Raw genomic sequence first — 21,914 nt, 5'->3', positions numbered from 1 at the left:
CAGTTACATCTCGTTCGTTTTGCTTTGGGTTGGAATCTTCTGTAAAACTTGGTCAGCACTTTCCATGCATCCAGCACCTCTCTTTGGTCATTCTGATGCTGGTTTTAAGCAGCTCATCCCAGTGATGTTTGTTTTACTTTTTCAAAGTGTTTAATTTTAGAGAACTAGCAAAATTTGGGGATTTTGTAGTTTTACATGTGGCACTATATTTTTTAACTAGGTGATAAGCTGATTTTAAAAACTCAAGAGTACAATGGACATGTCATCGAGTACATCGGCTATGTGATTGAGGTGAGCCGCGCTCCTGATCTTTATTGCTGGGCCAACTCTTCCAGCCCGTCAGAGGTCAACTTCCTCCCGCCACTGTGGCAGGGGTGCTCCTTCAGCCTTTGACAGTATTTCAGAAAATTTAGGATTAAGTGAATATTTAAAGTGATGCATAAAGAGAGCTTAATAACAAAAAAAATAATAAATAAATAGAGCTTAATGTCTTTAAAAAAAACCGATAACTTTCAATCATGTAAGTCATACTTACCTTTTACTTTTAGCACATGTAAGTGGTGATGTTTGATTTAGTCAGATTTGGGCTGAACATACTCCCGAATAGAGACCCTCAAAAGGAAAAATAGACTTAAAAGTTTACAGTTCTAAATGCTTTCGTGGAGAAGTTTTGCTGACTTCTCGGACTCCTTCCCGGCATTACCACATGGTTCTGTGATTCTCTGGCTGGTCTCTGCTGCTCCCATCCTGCGCATAGCACTGCCACACATGCCAAGTCTGTGTGAAGAGAAGGATGAAGCCCACTCCAGCCTGATGCCTAAAAGTAAACAAGGAAATGCTGAAGCCCTGTCTGGGGTTAGGTTGTAGGAACTAGAAGAGTCTGGTAATGATTCAAAGAGGGGGCGATTCTGGCCCTGTGGCCACGTTTGTTGCATTCTGCACCAAAATACAGGGCACCAGCCCTTGCCAATGCACTGATTGTGAAACCAGTGCTAGGATGATTGGAGAGGGAACTGACCCCTGGTGCCCTGCCAGCTGTTCCACTGACTCTCCCCAGTGGGCAGCACAGCAGGCTGCCCTCCCTCCCTCGCTACAGAGTGGTAGCCACTTAGCCCAAGCTCAAGGGGCTGTCAGCTTTCCCAGCTTTATTACACTTTAGCTGTAAAATAAGAGTATGAGAATCCCATAATGGCCAAGTGACTTTTTAGCTTCCAAAGAATGGATCCACTTGTGCCGCTCCAGGAAGATGCTGTGGGAAATAAAGCTTCAGAAGCAGCAGGACCAGGATCACAGGTTGAGGTCTCCTTGGTTCCTGAACACTGGTTGGGGGGTGGCCAGAATCATATCCCGACAAATCCAATTTTAGTCTATGTGCTGCCGAAGTGAGCACCATAGGCTGACAAATCCAGACTGAAGCTACACCTTGAGGGTGTTGAGCATGCTTACTGATCCTTTTAGGGGGATATTCCATAAAGGCAGCCGCTTCTGAGTGGTGGAATTCATGGTCCAGTTAGTAAATCCTATAGGTCTCAGCCCTTTGCTTTACTTGATTCTCTGTAGTTTAATTTTGGCCAGTGCCGTGGAATGGGAGACCATGATGGTACAGAAGGCCCTCAGGAGAGCCCTGCGGATGGCGTGCTGGGCAGAATACACACATCCAGGATCAGCAGTTACTCCATTGATGTCAAATTGGTGTTTCTGTGACAGGCAGCCCAGTGTTCTCACCTGGCACCAGGTGTTGGGGACATTCCAAAATGGGGCTGCTGCTGCCGGCAGATTGCACACTCCTGGTGGTCCGGGGGCCATGGGACAGGAGGCTCCCTAGGCTGGGCCCGGCACTGACCTCAGCCAGCATAGCCACATCTGCAGAGGGGCCTTCTTATCGCCAGGAGCATGTGCTTGGGAATAGACGTCATCACTTCCTCCCTTCCTGCTCAGTTTGTCTTAGCATGGCTTTCATCTCCACGTGCTCTGTTTTGATTCATTAAAGCTGCCCTCTTATTTTTTATATTGGCTTGTTTATCCTTTTTTTTCTGGGTTTTTTAAAAAAAAATCATACAGTTTTTCAAGTTTCTGGAAATGATGATGTTAGCATGTGATGTCCTGGGGGGTCCAACTCCCTTGATGGCTGTGCTGACCCTCACTCTTGGAGATTTGCTTCCTTGTGTGCTTGGTGATCTCTTAACAGGATCATTCTCGTTCATCTTGATCCCTGGGAAACCTGCGGACCTGTGCTGGGCTTTCTCATCTTTTAAGGGGATTGACAGCTTCTGCTGCAAGAGGGGGCCTTGCCAACAGGGCGGCCCAAGTGCCCACTCTCCCACCAGCCAGCTCTGGTTGCCTAGCCCTTGGGAAGCCCACACTGCCTGGCACCCTTACTCAGCCTGTGCTCCTTTTCACCTCACAGCTGTCCTTCCTGCTTTTTTCCTCCTGTGCTTCCTTAGAAATTCCCTTTTTGTCCCACCTGTCCAGGAATCACTTTACACAGGCCCTAGCCATGGCTGAAGGGCCCCAGAATGCCTAGTTCCCTATTCTGCTGCAAAGGGAGTCCTTGGAAGGACCTCTTTGTGGAGGCTGTGGCTTATGCTGTACACTTTGTTTCCACAGAGCCTGGCTCTGGAGCGTGGCCTGGGAGGAGCTCAGGAAGTGTGCTAATGCAGGCGCCTCCAGGGGCCAGGTCCTGGTGTGGAGGATGTAACAACAGCGGGATTTAATCCTCTGATCAGTTTCACAAGGATTTAAAAATGCCATATTTTAGCTCCAGTCTGTAAAGTGTTTCATGACATGTTGCTAGATGAAGATTGTCCCAACAATCAAATGTGAAGTATGGGAATTAAATTTTGTTTCCTTTTTAGATTCATGAAGAAGATGTAACCCTTAAACTTAACCCAGAATTTGAGCAAGCATATAACTTTGAACCTATGGATGTGGAATTCACATATAACAGGTAATGCTTTCAGTGACTTGTCATACAAATGTATCTTCATTCCTGGCGGGTAGCAGGCTTCCCTTCCATCCCTGCACACCTCAGCACTAGTGTAGGAGATGCAGGACGGCAGTGTCCCTGTTCATGGGTCACAATTCCAGCTTCACTACCAGACATGTTTTGAGATGAAGTCACAGACATTTGCTGTTCATTCTTTAATGGAGCTTAAGTACACGGATGACTTGTTTATCACATGAGCATGGGCCAGTGGCCCTAACAACCTGTCTTTCCCTCCCTTTCATCTACTACACCCTCCACCATTAACTAGGATTTTGTATTTCTCTCTCCCCTGTTTAAAAAAAAAAAGTTTGTGTGTCTTTGTACACATGGATGCACACACATACACAGAAAAATCTGTTTTTTGGTTTTGTTTGGAGCAGTCAGTGTCTGATGTCCAGGAGGTTTTCACTGACCTGTTCCTATCATTCTCCATATTGTGTGTCACTATTCAGTGTCTTCACTGCTGCTTCCATCACAGGGTAAGTCCCCTACTCACTTTCCCTGTTCTGTGGATGGACGCTTATCCTGTCTCTGCCCTGAAGGCACTGCTGTGAGGACCTGCTCCCTCTGTGTGCACACGTGCCGGTGTTTTCTTGGCCGTACCTTAAAAGAGTGGGACCTTGGCTTGGGTGTGTTTGTTTCCCCTTTATCCATGATGGCATCAGAGACCCCCACCATCAGCATCTGTAACAACCTGATCTACACCATCCCAGAACCTGGTTTTGTTAAACTCTCTTAAATTCTTGCCAAGTTCGTAGATCTTGGTAATCTGTCTCCTTATGATCTGGACATGCGTTTCTCTAACTGCTTATGAGGTTGGGAGTTTCCATGTTTGTTGGCCATAAAATTTCCTCATCCATGAAATGCTGGTTCATGTCTTCTCCTGAATAATTTGGTTTTTGTTACCTGTAGGAGTCTTTTCTGTGTTCTTTGTGGACTGTTCTTGATTATGCTACATAATGCTACAGTTAACTGCTGTAATTTCTCTATATCTGTTGCTTGTTTCACTTTCTGTAGTGTATCTTTTAGGTATCAGAAGGTGCTAATTTTAAAATTGATCAGGGATTTTTAAAATTAGTCTTGTTTAGGAAAATGTTTGGGTGTTGAGGCTGCCACCAAATCAAAGTGTGTTGAGTGTGAATGGGTTGTGGATCAATGGGGAGAGCAGGTTGTTTGGCCATGGAGGCTGAGCAGGTGGGATGAAGAGCAACGTGAAGTCCAGGAAAGGCTGTTCTTGCTGTTTGGAATGAGAGAAACTACCTCCGTGGAGCCTCCTGCAGTGGCAGGGGTGGCTGGGGCAAGGCAGTGCATGCGGGAGGAGATGAGTCTGGCCAGGTGGGGCAGGAGCCATTGGTGGAGGGTAACATTCTGCCTCAAGATAGTTGGTTGGAAGAGGCGAGAGCTGATGTGTACTTGGCCATTTCTGATCATGTGTTCCTCTGGCATGTGCAGCAAGCCCAGTCCCAGAGGAGGAGAGGTTTGGAGGAGGGAAGGAGAGAAGAAGGATGGGACAAGCGTGGTGTGGGAGCCGACCTGCCAGAGGATGCAGGACTCGGGCAGTAGGCTTGAAAGGCCATGGGGTTGAGCCAGAAAGAACGTGCCCAGGAGAAGCCTGAGGGTACCAGCGGTGACGGGCTGTTGGCGAGACACGATGATGAGGTGGAGAGAAGATGTTGGTTTGGTGATCTCAGACACCAGGCCTAGTTCTTCAGCAAGCATGTGGGCAGCCTGGTGTAGAGTGTGGAAGAGATGAGAGGCCAGAGTGTGGGAGTGGCAAGCTGCCACATTTCACGCACCGAGGCTTTGCTTGCCCCACATAACTGTTTAGGTTGTTTGTATTAAGTTATACAAAATCAAGAGATTTCCCTTTAAAAAAAAAAAGAAAAAAAGTTTTTTAAAAAAGATTTTATTTATTCATGAGAGACACAGAGCGAGAGAGAGAGGCAGAGACACAGGCAGAGGGAGGAGCAGGCCCCATGCAGGGAGCCCGATGTGGGACTCGATCCCTGGTCTCCAGGATCACACCCCAGCCTATAGGCAGCACTAAACCGCTGCGCCACCAGGGCTGCCCCCAAAAAAAGATTTTTATTTATTAGAGAGCATGAGCAGGAGGAGGGGCAGAGGGAGAGGGAGAAGCAGATTCCCTGCTGAGCAGGAAGCCCAGCACAGGGCTTGATTTATTTCAGGACCCTGAGATCATGACTGGAGCCAAAGACAGAAGCCCAACCAACTGAGGCCCCCAGGTGCCCAAGATTTCCCCCCACTTTTTTTTTAAGATTTTATTTATTCATGAGAGAGAGAGAGGCAGAGACACAGGCAGAGGGAGAAGCAGGCTCCCTGTGGGGAGCCCGATGTGGGACTTGATCCCGGGACCCCAGGGTCACACCCTGAGCCAAAGGCAGACGCTCAACCACTGAGCCACCAGGTGCCCCAAGATTTCTCATTTTTTTAAAATATCTATTCCTGGGGATCCCTGGGTGGCTCGGCAGTTAAGCGCCTGCCTTTGGCCCAGGGCAGGATCCTGGAGTCCCGGGATCGGGTTCCACGTTGGGCTCCCAGCATGGAGCCTGCTTCTCCCTCCTCCTGTGTCTCTGCCCCTCTCTCTTTCTTTGTCTATCATGAATAAATAAATAAATCTTTAAAAAAAATAAATAAAATAAAAATTAATAAAATATCTATTCCTCACTTGTTTTGAACATTTGGAAATGGGGCAGGCCTGCAGTGCAGCAGGTGGATCAGAGCTGGGCAGGGCTCTGTAGAGAGGGCAGAGAGGCAGGACTTTTGTGTGTTACTTGCTTTCTGTAGGGATTTTCCCTTTAAAAAATAAAACAGGTCTAGTGAGATAGAATATAGGCACTGTAATTATGCCTTATTAAAGTATGTAATTTGAGGACTTCATATACATCTGTATCCTGTGAAACCACCTCCACGGTCAAGAGAAAGAGAGTATCTGCCACAGCAAATACTTCCTTCCACCCCTGCCCCGCCCCCCAGGCCCAAAGCAGCACTTTCTGTTGCAATAGGGTTAGTTTGCACTTTGTAAAATCTTACATAAATGGAAATATACAAGACTTACTGTTTTTTACCTGACATCTCTTTTTCACTTAGCATAATTATTCTAAGATTCAACGTCACTGCTAAAATGATTTCATTGATATTTTTATTGAATTATAGTTGACACACGATGTTACATTAACATCAGTTGTCTAACAGTCATTCCCATTTTTTTCCTTTTTACGACAGTAGTATTTCGTTGTAAGAATCTACCACAGGGGACGCCTGGGTGGCTCAGTGGTTTAGTGCCTGCCTTCAGCCCAGGGCGTGACCCTGGAGTCCTGGGATTGAGTCCCACGTCGGGCTCCCTGCATGGAGCCTGCTTCTCCCTCTGCCTGTGTCTCTGCCTCTCTCTCTCTCTCTCTCTCTCTCTCTCTCTCTGTCTCTCAAGAATAAATAAATAGAATCTTCTTAAAAAAAAAAGAATCTACTACAGTTCATCTATCCAGTCACCTGTGGGTAGACACTGGGTTTTCTTCATCTTTTAGCCATTACAAAAAGGAATTGCTATGAATGTCTGCGTGTAAATCTTTGCATGTTCGTGTGTTCATTTCTCTTGGGTGAACATGGAACAGTGTGGTGAGGGTGTGCATAATTGTAAGAAACTGAAAGAAAGCTCTGACCCAAAGCAGCTGTGCCATTTGCATTCCCACCAGCTCGTGTGGGGGTCCTGTTGCTCCACAGGCTCACAACCCTGGTCTGGTCAGTGTGTTTCATTGTGATTGTTCTAATAGTTGTGAGCTGGTGTCTCACTATGGTTGGGTCTGCATTTCCCGAATGAGTCATCATGCTGACTGCCTTCTTATGTGCTTATTTCCCGTTCATAGTCTTCGTTGATGAGTCTTTAAATCAGGTAAATCAGGTAGCGTAAGGCTTCCACTTTGTCCATTGTCTGCCACGTTGGTGTGGCTTTCCTCAGTCTTTGGTAGACCTGTATGGATATTAGAATTCAATTTATCTGTTTCTACAAAAAACTTGTTATGGTTTTGATTGGGATTACATTGAATTTTTAGGTCCATCTCAGGAAGAATTGATACCTTAATACTGAGTCTCTCAAGCCTTGGAAATGGTACCTCTCTCCATCTCACTAGGTCTGGTTTTCATTGCTTTCAGGAGCATCTGTACAGTTCACTACTGTTTTTCCTCTCTTCTCTCAGATTGGTAGGACTCTTAAAATGTACTGCTGTTGTAAACAGCAACCTTAAATTTCTACTTGCTTCCAGTTAATGTTTATGAATGCCATTTATTTTTGTATATTCTAGTATCCTGAGAGTTTGTTAAATGCATTTTGCAGTTCTAGTAGCTCTTTATAGGCTACATAGGGTTTTCTACACATATGATCTTTATGTTCAAGTAAAGAGCTTTACTGCTTTCTTATCTGGATGCATTTTGTTTTTCCTTGCCTGACTGCATTGGCTAGAATAGCATTTCCTAGATGGCCTTGTTCCCCACCTGAGGGTTAGCGTTCATTCAGTCTGGAACCATTAAGCACAGTGTGAGCTGGAGGTAGGTTCTTTGTACTTGGCCCCCTTCAGGTTGAGGAGATGGACTCCAGGTGTGCTGCCAGCCAGCACTCAGTCATGAGTGGGTGTGGGATTGGTCAGATGCTGCTTCTGTATCAAGGTGATTGTGTGGTTTTCTTTTTTTTAGTCTATTAAGATAGTTAAACTGATTGGTTTTCTAATGTAAAATCAATGTGATTTAAAGTGGTGGGGTTCAGAGCCGAAGACCAAGAAAGAATTCTTGAGACGCCTTCAGTTTTCATTAAAGCATGAGGACAGGATCCTTGGGCAGTAGAATTTGCCAGTAAAGCCTTCCAGGTCAGGAGCTTTCTTGATGGAAAGCTTTCTGACTGCAAATTTGATTTAATAAAAACCAGTAAGCATTTAAGTATCACCTTTGTGTGCAGTGACAATAATCTTGTTAGCTTGGCACAGTCTTTGTTACATGTTCAGTCTTTCTTGTGCCTTTTAAAATATTTTTTTAAGATTTATTTATTTTAAAGAGAGGGCGTACACACACAAGGGGTGGGGCAGAGGGAGGAGGAGAGAGACTCAAGCTCAACCCCCGCTGTGGAGCCTGACACAGAGCTGGATCTCACAACCTGAGATCATGACCTGAGCAGAAATCAAGAGTCAGACGCTTAACCATCTGAGCCACCCAGGTGCCCCTGTACCTTTTAAAATATTTTGAAACCTTTTCTCCTTCCCCTCTGGAAGAGGTGAGATAGCACTGAGATTGGAAAGCTACCCACTGGAAGGGGATGAGGCATTTAGTCCTTCCCCGGTCTCTTCTTCTCTAAGTGTCTGCTTTAAGTGCTGTTCTGGTTGTGACTCCTCTTGGATGGAGTTGATTATAACCTGGGCAACTAATTGCTGAAGATGATGCTGAAGGAACAGTGGGGGGGCTGCCAGTACCCTTCGTGCCTGGGAGCCTAGGGAAAGTGTCTGAGGGTTGGGTGCAGCACTCAGTTTTTCCAGCTTCATACACCCCCTCACCCATAATTCCAGGCTGTGCAAATGGGTCCTCATGGTGACCTCGCAGCATCTGCTCTGCACCTCGTAATTCGGGTGAGAAACAATCATTTGGTCTTTGGGCTCCCAAGTCTGAATTTTCCAGAAACCTGTATGTGGCCCAAATTTGGAGTTGGTAAGGAGCAGCTCTTGTACTTGTGCTTATTTGAGGCCAGATACTCTTTATTGAATAGATATCCATCTTCACTTATTTGGAGCTTTGGTCATCTTCATTGAAGATGAGGTTATATGTTTTTTATTTTCATTGTGTGAAGAAACAAAACAGCAGGTGTACAACAGTTTCTTTTTTTTTAAGATTTTATTTTATTTATTCATAGAGGCAGAGACACAGGCAGAGGGAGAAGCAGGCACCATACAGAGAGCCTAACGTGGAACTGGATCCCCGGTCTCCAGGATCATGCCCTGGGCTGCAGGCGGCGCTAAACCGCTGCACCACCGGGGCTTCCCTGCAGCAGTTTCTTATACTGAGCCCCAAGTCACCACACCAGGAGGGAAATACAGTTTTGACTCCCCCCCGAAACGGAATCTTGAGCCAGTTATTCGGGAACTGCCTGGTCAGGACTGGTGAGGGGCTCAGCCTGGCGGACCCCTGCCCACCCCTTATGAAAAGGAGCTTGCGATAACCAGCCCCCTGTTTTGCCCCAGGGTAATTTCCTTGTGCCCACTCCCTTCTGGTAGTAAAGTCCTTTATTCCATACAGCTCCTCATGGCCTCTTTGCATCTGCTGGCTGGGGTGCTGCTTGGTTTGAATCAATTTTTGCTTAAACTCTTAAAATTATTAATAGGCCTCAGTATCTTTTAATGGTTGTGAATTTCAAAAGTTTAAATCTTACAATCTGAATTGCTTTGCTGTTGACATAATAGTATTAATATTTCCCTAATGCCTCTAAGGCTATAAGGCTATATTCCCCCCCCTTTTTTTTTCTACTTACACTCTTTATATGTTTAAAAGAGAAATAGTCCCAGAAAGGAAAGAGTCTCTGCTGTCCTGATACATGAGTTGTTTCTGTTTAAAGTTTTTCTGTAAAATTCCTAATGTTGTGAATAGACACACACTGTAAAGTGACCCCTCTGTGCTCCAGACTCCCCGGCGGGGATCTCTGACTCTTAATATGGCTCCTTTGTACGTATTTTATAAAGGTTACATTAGCAGGTTGGCTCAAGTTATGTAATTAGGTTTCATAACCTAGTGACCAGTGCTAAACTTAATATTTCTAAACTGGAGGCGAATTATTCCACGTTGTTCTCTCTCTGGCAGGACTACAAGCAGACGGTGTCACTTTGCACTTGAACACGTCATCCACTTAGGTGTTAAAGGTATTATTTTTGTGGAATGATAGTGTTACTTCTTCCCAGAATGTTTTTATAAGTTTCATGTACAATTTTGTGCAAAAACAGACTCTTCAGTCCTATATTACAAGTAAAAACTATGCAGTCCAAAGTTTTCTTCCCATTGGCAAGTTTCAGTGTTTTCTTACTATTCCAACTACATAAAAATAGCATGCTTAAATTATTTAAAATGAAGTCATTGCACTGTGCTTTTCCCCTCTTAATATAATTCACTTATGTAGCTCCAGATAGGCAGATGGCTTCTTTGCAAACGATACACAGTACTGGTATTCTGTGGTAACTGAGAAACCATGTACAGAAGCCAGAAGAGAAAGGAAGGCATAAATGTGAATTACTTAGGCTGCCTCTATTCATCTTTTTTAAGCTTTTCAGTAATACCTACCTTCTTCCCTTGTTTTAAAAGTGTTATTTCCAGAAGAAATCATTTTACAGTCTCCCCAAGTGACAGGGAATTGGAACCTTGTACAAGACACCAAAAACAATGGACACTCCACCATCAAGGTATTGCTTTGATTATTTAAATATTTAAGTAGATAATATATTAGCTCTCAATTGCCTAGTGTGTTAGAGGAGTGTAGTTCACAAGTAACCCGAGATAACAGCTCAAATAAAACTAAGATACCATACTACAGATGTGTAGTGTAAAGTTTACATACAACTTTACATAGGGCTAAGATGGCTATCATATCGTTAGTGGGGAAAACCAAGACAAGGATCCATTTGTTTGAGCTTATAATTTTATTTTAAAATTATATGTGTTTTGTGTATATCTACATTTATATGGTTATATGCTGCATAGAAAATGTCTGGACAAGTATACATCTACCAAGTTGTTAACAATTGTAATCATTATGAGCATTACAAAGATACTTATTTGTTATTTATACAATCCAGTTCTATACAGAGTAACATAGTGCCTGTTACATGCCAGCTGTTGTCCTAGGCTGTTCCATATATCTTTATGAGTAAAACAGAAGTGGTTTTATTTATCATTGTATTTCCAGTAATGAGCAAAATTCTCCATGTCTGTGGTGGAGGTTTTAATCTGTAGTTCTGTGCTGTTGGAATTTCCTTTTTTCAGCATGTTTTAAATGTATAATAAATATAAATTTTTAGTTCTATCTAATATTTAGAAACTCTTACCATTTTATAGCTCCTCTCCAAAACAATGCAAAAATGATAGTTTTGGAATGCCTACACAGTCACAATTCTGTGAAGGAAACAGCAAACAGTTTCCATTAAAATAATCTTTATTTCTTACCTAATCTGAAAGTAGAAAGAGATCTTCATTGGAACAGACACTGTTACCTGCAGACTCTCTCCATCACCTCACTGGTCCACTTCATGGCTTGATTCTCAGGGGGAGGGTCTTGTGATCCTGATGGGAGATGTGAGGTGGAGGAAGTGTGGCTGTTTGTGTGGATCACATTCCTGATTAGCTGAATCTTAATACTTTTAAATGCAGAACATTACCTTCTTATTATGGATTAGCTAGGTAGCAAATAAACTCAGGGGCATTCCACATATCAACCAAGATGGAATTACAGAGACTGAATTTACCTTCCTGCCTTAAATAATTAAAAATCAGACAAAACACATGACACAACACTTTCAGACATTTGCACATCAGCTATCATAGGACAGTGATTCCTGAGAGAGAGAAAGCACATGAGGTGACTCCTGTGATTGCCCCAGTTCACCATCTTCAAAGTTCCCAGGCCAGGGAGCAGAAGGGGAGAAGCCAATGGTCTGCAGAATTGAGGATGAGACTCCTGGCAGTACAAGTACAAGACAGATGTTATTCATGGGACAGAGGGCTGGAGAAGACCACAGGAAAGAGAGAGCTCTTGGAGTCAGCACAGGCCCTTTTGAATTTTCAGGCCAGGACTCCTGAATGCATGCCAGTGGTGAAACAACTCAAGTCTGGGGAAGAAGCCCTGGAGAATAGAAGGAATCCTGAGTCCCCGCAGTGCTGGGCATGGTTTGTTCCCACAGCCACAGAATTGACAGGGTAACAAGTAGAGTACTCAGAGGGTGTCACCTGAGGAATGGGGAGAGTTTGGCCCTACGCTGCCTGCCACCCCGTCCATCTGAAAGGCTGAGAGAGTGGCTAAGTAGTGCAGCCACAGCCACAACAAGGTTCTAGAATAATTGCAGAAATACAAAAGTACATGCCTTTCAAGGTGTAAAATTCACAATGTCTAGTATCTAATCCAGAAACAAACTGAAAACACAGCCTATAAGAAATTTCAATCAGTTGAAATAATATATGTATATGTATATGTGTGTGTGTGTGTAACAGTAGTGGCAATTAACGGAAAAGGACATTAAAATAGTTTTTATAACTACGCTCCATATGTTCATGAGCACAAGCATGTTCCGTAGAGGTACAAACAAAAGACAAATTTCTTTTAAAGAAACAAAAAAATTGGGCAGCCCTGATGGCTCAGCGGTTTAGCTCCTGCCTTCAGCCCAAGGTGTGATCCTGGGGTCAAGTCCCACCCCATGTCAGGCTCCCTGCATGGGGCCTGCTCCTCCCTCTGCCTCTCTCTCTCTCTCTCTCTCTCTCTCTCTCTCTCTCTCTCTTTCTCTCTCATAAATAAATAAAATCTTAAAAAAAAAAACAAAAACAAAATTCAGTGTCTACCATGAAAAATATAAATAGGAAGGTCTGAGTGACTCAGCAGCTGAGTGTCTGCTTTCAGCTTAGGGTGTGATCCCAGGTCCCAGGTCCCAGGATCAAGTCCCGCATCGGGCTCCCCACAGAGAGCCTGCTTCTCCCTCTGCCTGTTATCTCTGCCTCTCTGTGTCTCCCATGAATAAATAAACATTAAGAAAAAAAAGAAAGAATTAAAAGACTAGACAATACAGTCAAAAAATTGGTGAACTTGAACAGTTACAGAAACTTGACAGAATGAAGCAAAATAAGTTTTTAAAATAGCTCTAAAATATAAAGTGTATTAAAAGTAGAAAAGCATCAGTGAGCTGTAGGACACCTTCTAGCAGCCTCACATCCATGCAATTGGAGTCCCAGAGAGAAGTGTAAGAAATACTAGAAAAAACTGTGGAAGCCTTCCTAAATTGATAAAAACCATAAACCCTAAATATTCAGGAGACTTACTAACAGACCTGAAATACAAGAAATGTGAAGAAGACTGCACTGAGGTACTTGACAGTCAAATTCCTGAAAGTTGCTTACAAAGAGCAAACCTTAGAAGCAAAGAGCGACTCATCACATGCCAAGGAGCAGAAACAAGGATGGCAGGGTGCCTCAGTGGCTCAGCCGGTGAAGTGTCTCCTTTCTGCTCCGGTCATGATCCCAGGATCCTGGGATGGAGCCCCATATAGGGCACTCTGTTCAGTGGAGACACAGAAGACAAGTCTGCTTCTCTCTCGCTCTCAAATATTTTTTTTTTTATTTTAAAAAAGGAGGACAGCAGCAGACTCTGACAGCAGTGTGCACCAGAAGACAGCAAGGCGCTGGCAGGAGAAACCGTCAGCCCAGAACTGTATGCCCAGTAAACACTAGAAATTAAGAGGAAATAGAAACGTACTCAGACTTGCTCAGGCTGAGAGATGGGGGAGTCCGTTACCCACTGACCTGCACTGCTGGACCGAGGACCCTTGCAGCACACAGAAATGATGCCAGGTGGACATAAGGGTCTACACAGTGGAATGAAAAAGACCAGAAATTATAAGTAGCTACATATATTTAAATCACTTTTTTCTTTAAAAAATTCTTAGGGGTCCCTGAGTGGCTCAGCGGTTTGGCGCCTGCCTTTGGCCCGGGAAGCAATCTTGGAGTCCCGGGATCGAGTCCCGCGTCGGGCTCCCAGCATGGAGCCTGCTTCTCCCTCTGCCTGTGTCTCTGCCTCTCTCTATATATATCATAAATAAATAAATAGATCTTTTAAAAAAATTCTTAAAAGATAATTGACTTTTTAAAAAGAAGGAAATCCTGTAAAATGTGACATGGGTGGACCTGGAGAACATTATACTCAGAGATACTCAGAGAAACAAACTAGTCACAGAAGGACTCATACTGCACGATTCCTTTCATATGAGATCTCTAAAATAATCAGACTCCTGGAATCAAAAGAGTAGAATGCTAAGAGATCTGAAGTGAAATGTTATTACTGTGATAAAACTTCATAATAATTTTTAAAAGATAATTGACTTTCAAGCTAAAATGGTAACAATGTATTATAGTTCATAACATATAAAATATAATAGTACAGGGGATGGGAGAAGAATATTATTTCTTATACTGGTATAATTCACTTGAAGGAAACTGTGATCAATTAACATATACTCTAAACCCTACAGCAGCTACTAAAATAACAATATAAAGAGCTAGACCAAAAAGGAGATAAAAAGAAATCACAAAAATAATTAGTTCAAAAGTAAGCAGAAAAGGACACATAGACAGCCATACCATAACCTGACTTATTTATTACCCACTTGTACAGTGATTTACATAGGGTGGGTTGTTGACATCTCTGGCTGTAATTGTGCACCTAGAACACTTCAGACACAAAACAAGTAGCAAGATGAGGAAATTAAATCTATCAGTAACCACATCACATGTATGTGGGCTCAACAAAGCAGTTAAGAGGAGGTAGAGATTGTCAGACTGCATAAAAAGGAAAGACCTAACTATATGCTGCCTATAGGAAATATGTTTTAAATATAAAGACAACAAGTCGAAAGTAAAAGATAGAAAAAGATATCAAAACAAAGATGGAAAAGAAAAGAAAGATGGAGTGGCTGTATCAGTGTCAGAGGTTTCAGAGTACTGGTAATCAGGATAAAGGTGATGTCATAGTAACAGAAAATAATCATTAGGAATGTATAACCATCCTAGACACACACAATCACCTGATAACAGCCTCAGAACATGTGAAACAAACTGATAAAACTGAAGAGAGACCAAATTCCCTGTGCCTATCAGCAATGAGACCAGACAAATTCCCTTTGCCTGTCAGCAATGTCAGCACTCCTCCCCCAGTTAATTACAGGGAAGATGATGGGCACAGGTGCAGATGACCTGGGCAGTCAGGGGTGTCTGTAGAACACACCACTCAAGAACTGGATACATGCACTTTGTGTAGAAGTGGACACAATTTTCACCACTATAACCTTATTTGGGGCCAGAAAACAGGTCTCAAATTTAAAAGGATTAAAGTCATACAAAATACGTTCTCTAACCACATGGAATCAAGTTAGAAGTCAATTGCAGGAAGATCTCTAGGAAATCCCCAAATATTGAGAAGCGGAAAACACTCTTATATGTAACCCATAGATCACAGAAGAAATCAATAGAAAAATTAGAATGTTTCTTGCAAAGTGAAAGTGACACCGCAGCATACCAGGAACAGTAAGCTGCTGCTAGAAACACCCTTTTCATAGCCCTGAATGCCTAAAGAAAAGAAGAATAAAGGTTTCAACTCAGTGACCTCAGCTTCTTCCTTAGAAAACTAGAAAAATAAGAACATGTGAAATAGAAACTAAGCACCTAACAAAATCCAACATCCATTCTTCACCGAAAAGCTTAGCAAACTAGAAATGGAAGAGAACGTCCTTCACCTACAAAAAAACCTACACAGTGAGTGACAAAATGCACTTTTCTCATGAAGATCAGGGCACGTCCAGTCCTGCTACTTATGTTCAACGCTGCAGGAGGCTGTGGACCAGCAACTCTGCAAGAAAAAAGGCACCCATTTGTGTATAAAATCCAATTCAAAAAAGAAGCCATTGAAACTAATAAGAGATTAGCAAATTTATGGGATACAAGGTGAGTATACAGAAATAAATTGTTACTAGCATAAACACCCAGAATTTAATTTACAGTGCCACCAAATGTAAGATAGCAACCAAATGTTCTGAACAGGGGCATCTGGTTGAGCCATCTGCCTTTGGCTCAGGTCATGATCCCAGGGTCCTGGGATCGAGTCCCACATCAGACTCCCCGTGGGGAGCCTGCTTCTCCCTCTGCCTGTGTCTCTGCCTCTGTGAGTGTCTCATTAATAAACAAAAAGTTCTGAACGTTAGGGACAAATCTGACAAAAGGTGTACAAAAATACACTAGAGACCTCCTGGCTCTGATGAGAGAAACTGTTCCGTGTCAGAGGACCCAAATCAACCTACAAACCCAGTGCTGGTCAAGTCAAAATCTTAGCAGACTTTTTTTTTTTTTTTTAGAAATTGACAAGCCAATTCCTAAATTTATATGGAAATGCAAAAGGCCTATAATTCTCAAAACAACTTTGAAAAAGAACAAACTCAAGAACTCACACTCCTTGATCTTGAAACATTTCACAAAGTTATAATAAGACAGTGTGGTCCTGTGTGTGGTACTGTCATAGAGATAAACATGAGTCAGTGGAATAGAACAGAAGCCTAGAGTAGGCCCATGGGAATTTGGACAGCTGACTTTCTACAAAGGTGCACCGTTAATCAGGGTGGGGAAAGGATGGTCTTCTTAGTGAGAGGCATTAGGACAATGGGGTGTCTGTATGCAAGGGTGTGCACCTGGATCCCTTCAAAATGGATCATAACCCTAAATATAAAGCCTGAAACTAAAATTTCTAGAAAACAACATAAAAAAATCTTTTTATTTTTGAGAGAGAGGGCAGGCAGGGGGCAGGAGTAGAGAGAACCTTGAGCAAGCTCCACACCCAGTGCAGAGCCCATGCGGGGCTCAATCTCACGACCCTGAGATTATGACCTGAGCTGAAACCAAAAGCTGGACACTTAACCAGCTGAGCCACCCAGGCATCCCAGGAGAAAATATTAATATCTTCAGGTTAGGCAAAGAGTTTTTAGATAGGATGCCAAGAATGTGATTCATAAAAAATTGATGAATTTGGACTCAAATGTTTTACTGTTCAAAAGACATGGTTAGGATCATGAAAATCTAGCTCATCACTAGAGCATGAGAGTCTTAAAACTGAATGAAAGACATGAACACTTTACCAAAGATTATGGAGATCTCCCTTGGCTTAGGGTGGGGTCACATCTTGTGAAATCTAGCATACGGTGAAAATACTTAGTTGAAAATGGATTTAATACACCTACGAGACATCACAGCTTAGCCCAGCTAACCTCAACAATGTGCAAAACAGTGGGGCAAAATCAGCTTATGCAAAGCCTATTTATAATCGAGTGCTGAATACCTCACGTAATTACTGCGTGCTGTATTCAAAGTGAGAAACAGAGTGGCTGTCGGCATCGGCTGTCGACCTCGTGATGGATCGCAGGCTGACTGGAAACTGTGGCCGCTGCCCAGCATCGCCAGAGGATCATAGTACATATCAGTGCCCCAGGGAAAAGATCCAAATTCAAAATTCTGAATAGTTTCTGCAAAGTGTGTACCGCTTTCATACCATCATAAGACAGACCATCATCAGGAACTGTGGAGTAAGTCCATGAAAATGTGTTCAGCATTAGTCATTAGGGAAACAAAACCATAGTGAGCTGCCACTACACACACAGTAACCCAAAATTAACAGGGCCACAGAATTACAGACTTACCATGGCGAGCATGTGTGACAACAGGAGCGTCCTACAACCTACTGGGGACACAGAATGGCACAGCTGCTTTTGAAATGAGTTTCTTGGGATCCCTGGGTGGCGCAGCAGTTTGGCGCCTGCCTTTGGCCCAGGGCGCGATCCTGGAGACCCGGGATCGAATCCCACGTCGGGCTTCCGGTGCATGGAGCCTGCTTCTCCCTCTGCCTGTGTCTCTGCCTCTCTCTCTCTCTGTGACTATCATAAATAAAAAATAAAAAAAAAAACTAAAAAAAAAAGCTTTAAAAAAAAAAGAAAAAGAAAAATGAGTTTCTTAAGGGCAGCCCTGGTGGCTCAGCGGTTTAGCGCCGCCTTCAGCCCAGGTTGTGATCCTGGAGACCTGGGATTGAGTCCCACGTTGGGCTCCCTGCATGGAGCCTGCTTCTCCCTCTGCCTATGTCTCTGCCTCTCTCTGTGTCTCCCATGAATAAATAAATAAAATCTTTTTTTAAAAAAAAATGAGTTAAGCTAGACCCACACTGGCAGTACATTCCAGCTGCTTCACTCCTAGTGTTGGCCCCAGAGACCTGAAAACACATGTCCATACGAGGGCCCCTGCACAGATGTTCACAGCAACACCCTGAGTCATGGCCCAGTATCCATCCACTTGTGAACCGATAAAGGAACTGTAGTATGTTCTTGTGCAATAGTCCCTGGCAGTGACAGGTGTGAACTGTTGATGCCTGGGATGACGTATGTGGATTTCATAACACTTAACTACCCTGTAGAAAGATGTCAGACAAGAAGTACATTATCTAGGCTTCCCTGTACAGAACATTCTAGAAAAAGTAACCGCTGTTGACGGCATCTTGTGGACTCTGTAGATGTGTTTAGCTCTCTAGTTGATGCTGTCCCACGTATGTGTGTCACAACTTGTCCAGTTGGGCATGTTAAATGTGCACATTTTACTGTGTGTCAGTGACACTCTGAAAACTCAAAGTAATGGGAAGGTACATTGCTGTCACCTTCTAGACTAAAACTTGGCAATATGCATATCATTTTTAATGTGAAACTTTTAGTAACATTTTTACTTCTAGAATTTGCCCTGTGAGAATAATCATGTTAGGTGCGATGCTGCCTGACTCACGAATTGTGTAAAGCCCACTAGATCTTAAAAAGAAAGAAAATAATCATGTGACTGCACAAAGGTAAATGTGCAGAGGTGCTTATTACAGTGTCGTTTGCAACGGGAGATTTGAAAGCCAATCCCCTTGGTCCAGGACAGATTCAGTTTGTTTAAACACACTGAATCAGTTCTTACACAGAATGTGGAACACAGTGGACAGAGAAGCCCTGCCAGGCCTTGGCAGCACCTGGGCACTTGGGAGCCATGTTCAGTCCCCTCGGAACAAGCTTTGCCCTAAGCCATCCCTGCCGGCCTTACTCAGGCTGCAGAGGAAAGGGTTTCGCCTGAGGGGCCCCAGGGGAACCAGGGAACCAGGGGCCAGGATTTAACTCCAGCACTGTTGAGTTTTCCCTCGCAGATGAGCAGGGCGGGGAAGGATGCAGATAGAGAAGACCCCTTCGTCAAATAAATATCACCCTTTGTCTGGCGTCACCATACAGAGTTTAGTTTGTTCTTGCTTTTATTTGTAAGGGAATTCAAAAAAGAAACCTTTTTGCAACTTTTTTGTCAGATATTCTGTATTTTTTTTTATTACTGTGTTTTGAAACATACAATCTCTGATCCAAAAAAAAAAAAAATCTCTGATCCATGTGAAGAGCTGTTAAAACACATAGAACGTTGACAGCTGTTTATGTTCCGTCTTTAAACCTGTGTAAATACAGAGCTTTTTTTTTTTTTTTTAAGGCCATTTTTCTGCATGATTTTTTCTAGAATAGGAAAGCCATGAAGGACCAGATTAAGCATGCAGCAAAGGAGAGGCAGGCTGGGGCCCAGGACACCCCGGGGCCGGTGGCCCTTGCTGAAAAGTCAAGGAATCTGGGTGCGTATGGTGAGGGGCTGCCTGGAAGATAGGCCCCCAGAGCAGCTCCCTCCACCCAAGTGAGACAGGCCCGGAAATGTGTGTGGCCTGAGGGCTGACTGCAGCCCCAGAGGGCATGGGGCGGGCGGGGGAGGAATGTGAGGTTAGGTACTCTAAAGCTACTGCAGCTGGCCTTTTCCAGACCGCGTCCCTGAAGTCTTGGTTAGGTGATGTGCGCACGGAAAGTGGAAGAATGAACTGAATGGCTGGCAGTTAGGTTCTCAGAAAGTTAACTTTCTGGACTCTGCCCAGTGAAGTTCAGATTATTGGACAGCACACCTCGGCAGCAGGCTCCCGATAGGCCATGTCACCTCTCGGCTGCTCTGCTGCCCTGTGCTCCTGCTGTGCCAAGTTGTTTGACCTCTGCCTAACACGGGTTCCCACTTTGAATACAGTAAATGACGTTCAAACCCCTAAGGCGAGAGAGAAGGGATTTTTCAATCCTGTGCTCAATGAAAACCAGAAGTTAGCAGTCAGAAGAATCCTGAGTGGAGACTGCCGCCCTCTCCCGTATATTCTTTTTGGACCTCCTGGAACCGGGAAGACAGTGACGATAATAGAGGCTGTCTTACAGGTAAGCACAGGTGGCCTGACAGGTACTGGTGGCCTAGGCCACATGCCACTTTTATGTTCTCAGGAAGTAACAGCTCGTGCAGAATCAAAGTAGGAGTGAGCTTCATCTCAGTTATTTCACATTAGCCAAGTTTGTACTATGTTTATGGGACTAGGTAGGATTTTCAAAGCTTATTTCATAATTTTAGTAAGGACCCTCTATTCTTAGGATGGTTGACAATTCTGGAGTGCCTGGCTGATGCAGTCGGTGGAGCACACAACTCTTGATCTCAGGGTTGTAGGTTCGAGCCCCACATTGGGTATAGAGATTAATTAAAAATAAAACCTTAAAAAGAATTTTAAAAAATGTTCTACCATTCAGTCATGAACTTTGTTGTAGAAAAGAAGTTCCCTTTACAGTAGTTAAGCCACCATTCTGCAGAAGTTTCTGGTGCCTCCATATTTAACATGGAGTTGGTACAGAGTGTGTGTGTGAGTGAGATTCAGGATTCAAATTAGCAAACGTGTGCTGAGCACCCAGCGGGTACCATACCATGAGCCACACTCAGGAATCAGAGTGATGACACCATCTCTGCCTTGGGAGGACAGGTTAAGATCTTGGAGAACAGAGAACTTTCTCACCGACTCTCCTGTCTTGTTGGCACGTGCACATGTGTCAGTGGCCATGTCTCAGGCAAGTAAGGAACCGATGGGAGCCCACATGGCCACCCCCACATACTGAGCACAAGCATGTTGGTGTCAGACTCACCACATGTGTCTACCCTGGACAGGTTGACATTTATCACCTCTGTTTCTCGTGTGCCCTGGTTGAAGGTATACTACGCTTTGCTGGACAGCCGGATATTGGTGTGTGCACCCTCCAACAGTGCAGCCGACCTCGTGTGTCTGCGGCTGCATGAGAGCCAGGTGCTGCAGCCTGGCACCATGGTCCGTGTGAACGCCACCTGCAGGTTTGAGGAGGTGAGTTGTCCCAGCCACCTGGCAGAGGGAAGTCCTGCCCACACATGCCTAACTTGAAGTACATTCTCTTCCTTCTCTGTGAGATGGGCATTCTCAGCTTTTTCTTTAGAGGGGGAACAGGGCAGAGGGGAAGGGAGAACCTCAAGCAGACTCCATGCCCAGCATGGAGCCTGACGGGGTTCGATCTCACGACCACAAGATCACCACCTGAGTTGAAAGCAAGAGTCGGACAGTTAACTGACTGAGCCACCTGGCATCCCTGGCGGTCTCAGCTTTAGTAAACGCTGCTGCTCCGCTTCTATTTGATACTCAAATGTATTGTTTCTTTTGGGTCTTGTTTTATTGATTTCTCTATAAATACCCCTTTAGGAAAATTAGAAGTTCTTGGTTGGCTTAACAAAAGAATCTAGGAGGGATCCCTGGGTGGTGCAGCGGTTTGGCACCTGCCTTTGGCCCAGGGTGCGATCCTGGAGACCTGGGATCGAATCCCACGTCGGGCTCCCGGTGCATGGAGCCTGCTTCTCCCTCTGCCTGTGTCTCTACCTCTCTCTCCCTCTCTCTGTGACTATCATAAATAAATAAAAATTTAAAAAAAACAAAAAAACAAAAGAATCTAGGAAATGTATGCAGTTGTTTTGGGAAAAGATTTGCAGGATTTTGTGTTATGTTCATGGCTGTAGAGTCTGTAGAACGTGGGGTGAGGTGACAGGAAGGTGTAAAATATTTCGGTTGAAGAATCTCAAGTTGGGATGCATGGGTGGCTCAGTGGTCGAGCATCTACCTTCAGCTCAGGTTGTGACCCCAAGGTCCTGGGATCGAGTCCCACACCGGGCTCCCTGCCTCTCCCTCTGCCTATGTCTCTGCCTCTCTGTGTATTTCTCATGAATAAATAAATAAAATATT

At 44.0% G+C, this 21,914-nt stretch overlaps 1 protein-coding gene across 1 annotated transcript in view; it reads left to right on the top strand.

Moving 5' to 3' along the window:
* Positions 1 to 21,914, top strand: part of MOV10L1 (Mov10 like RISC complex RNA helicase 1) — a 69,854-nt gene that overhangs the window by 33,396 nt on the left and 14,544 nt on the right. Inside the window, 7 exon segments of the mRNA XM_055328553.1 lie at positions 221 to 291; positions 2,856 to 2,947; positions 9,833 to 9,891; positions 10,328 to 10,425; positions 19,331 to 19,439; positions 19,874 to 20,052; positions 20,865 to 21,011. Coding sequence (XP_055184528.1) covers positions 221 to 291; positions 2,856 to 2,947; positions 9,833 to 9,891; positions 10,328 to 10,425; positions 19,331 to 19,439; positions 19,874 to 20,052; positions 20,865 to 21,011 — 755 coding nt within the window.

The sequence above is a fragment of the Nyctereutes procyonoides genome, unplaced genomic scaffold (genome assembly GCF_905146905.1).
Source record: "Nyctereutes procyonoides isolate TBG_1078 unplaced genomic scaffold, NYPRO_anot_genome, whole genome shotgun sequence".
NCBI classification, from domain to species: Eukaryota; Metazoa; Chordata; class Mammalia; order Carnivora; family Canidae; genus Nyctereutes; species Nyctereutes procyonoides.
This window is presented reverse-complemented; position numbering and strand designations above follow the sequence as displayed.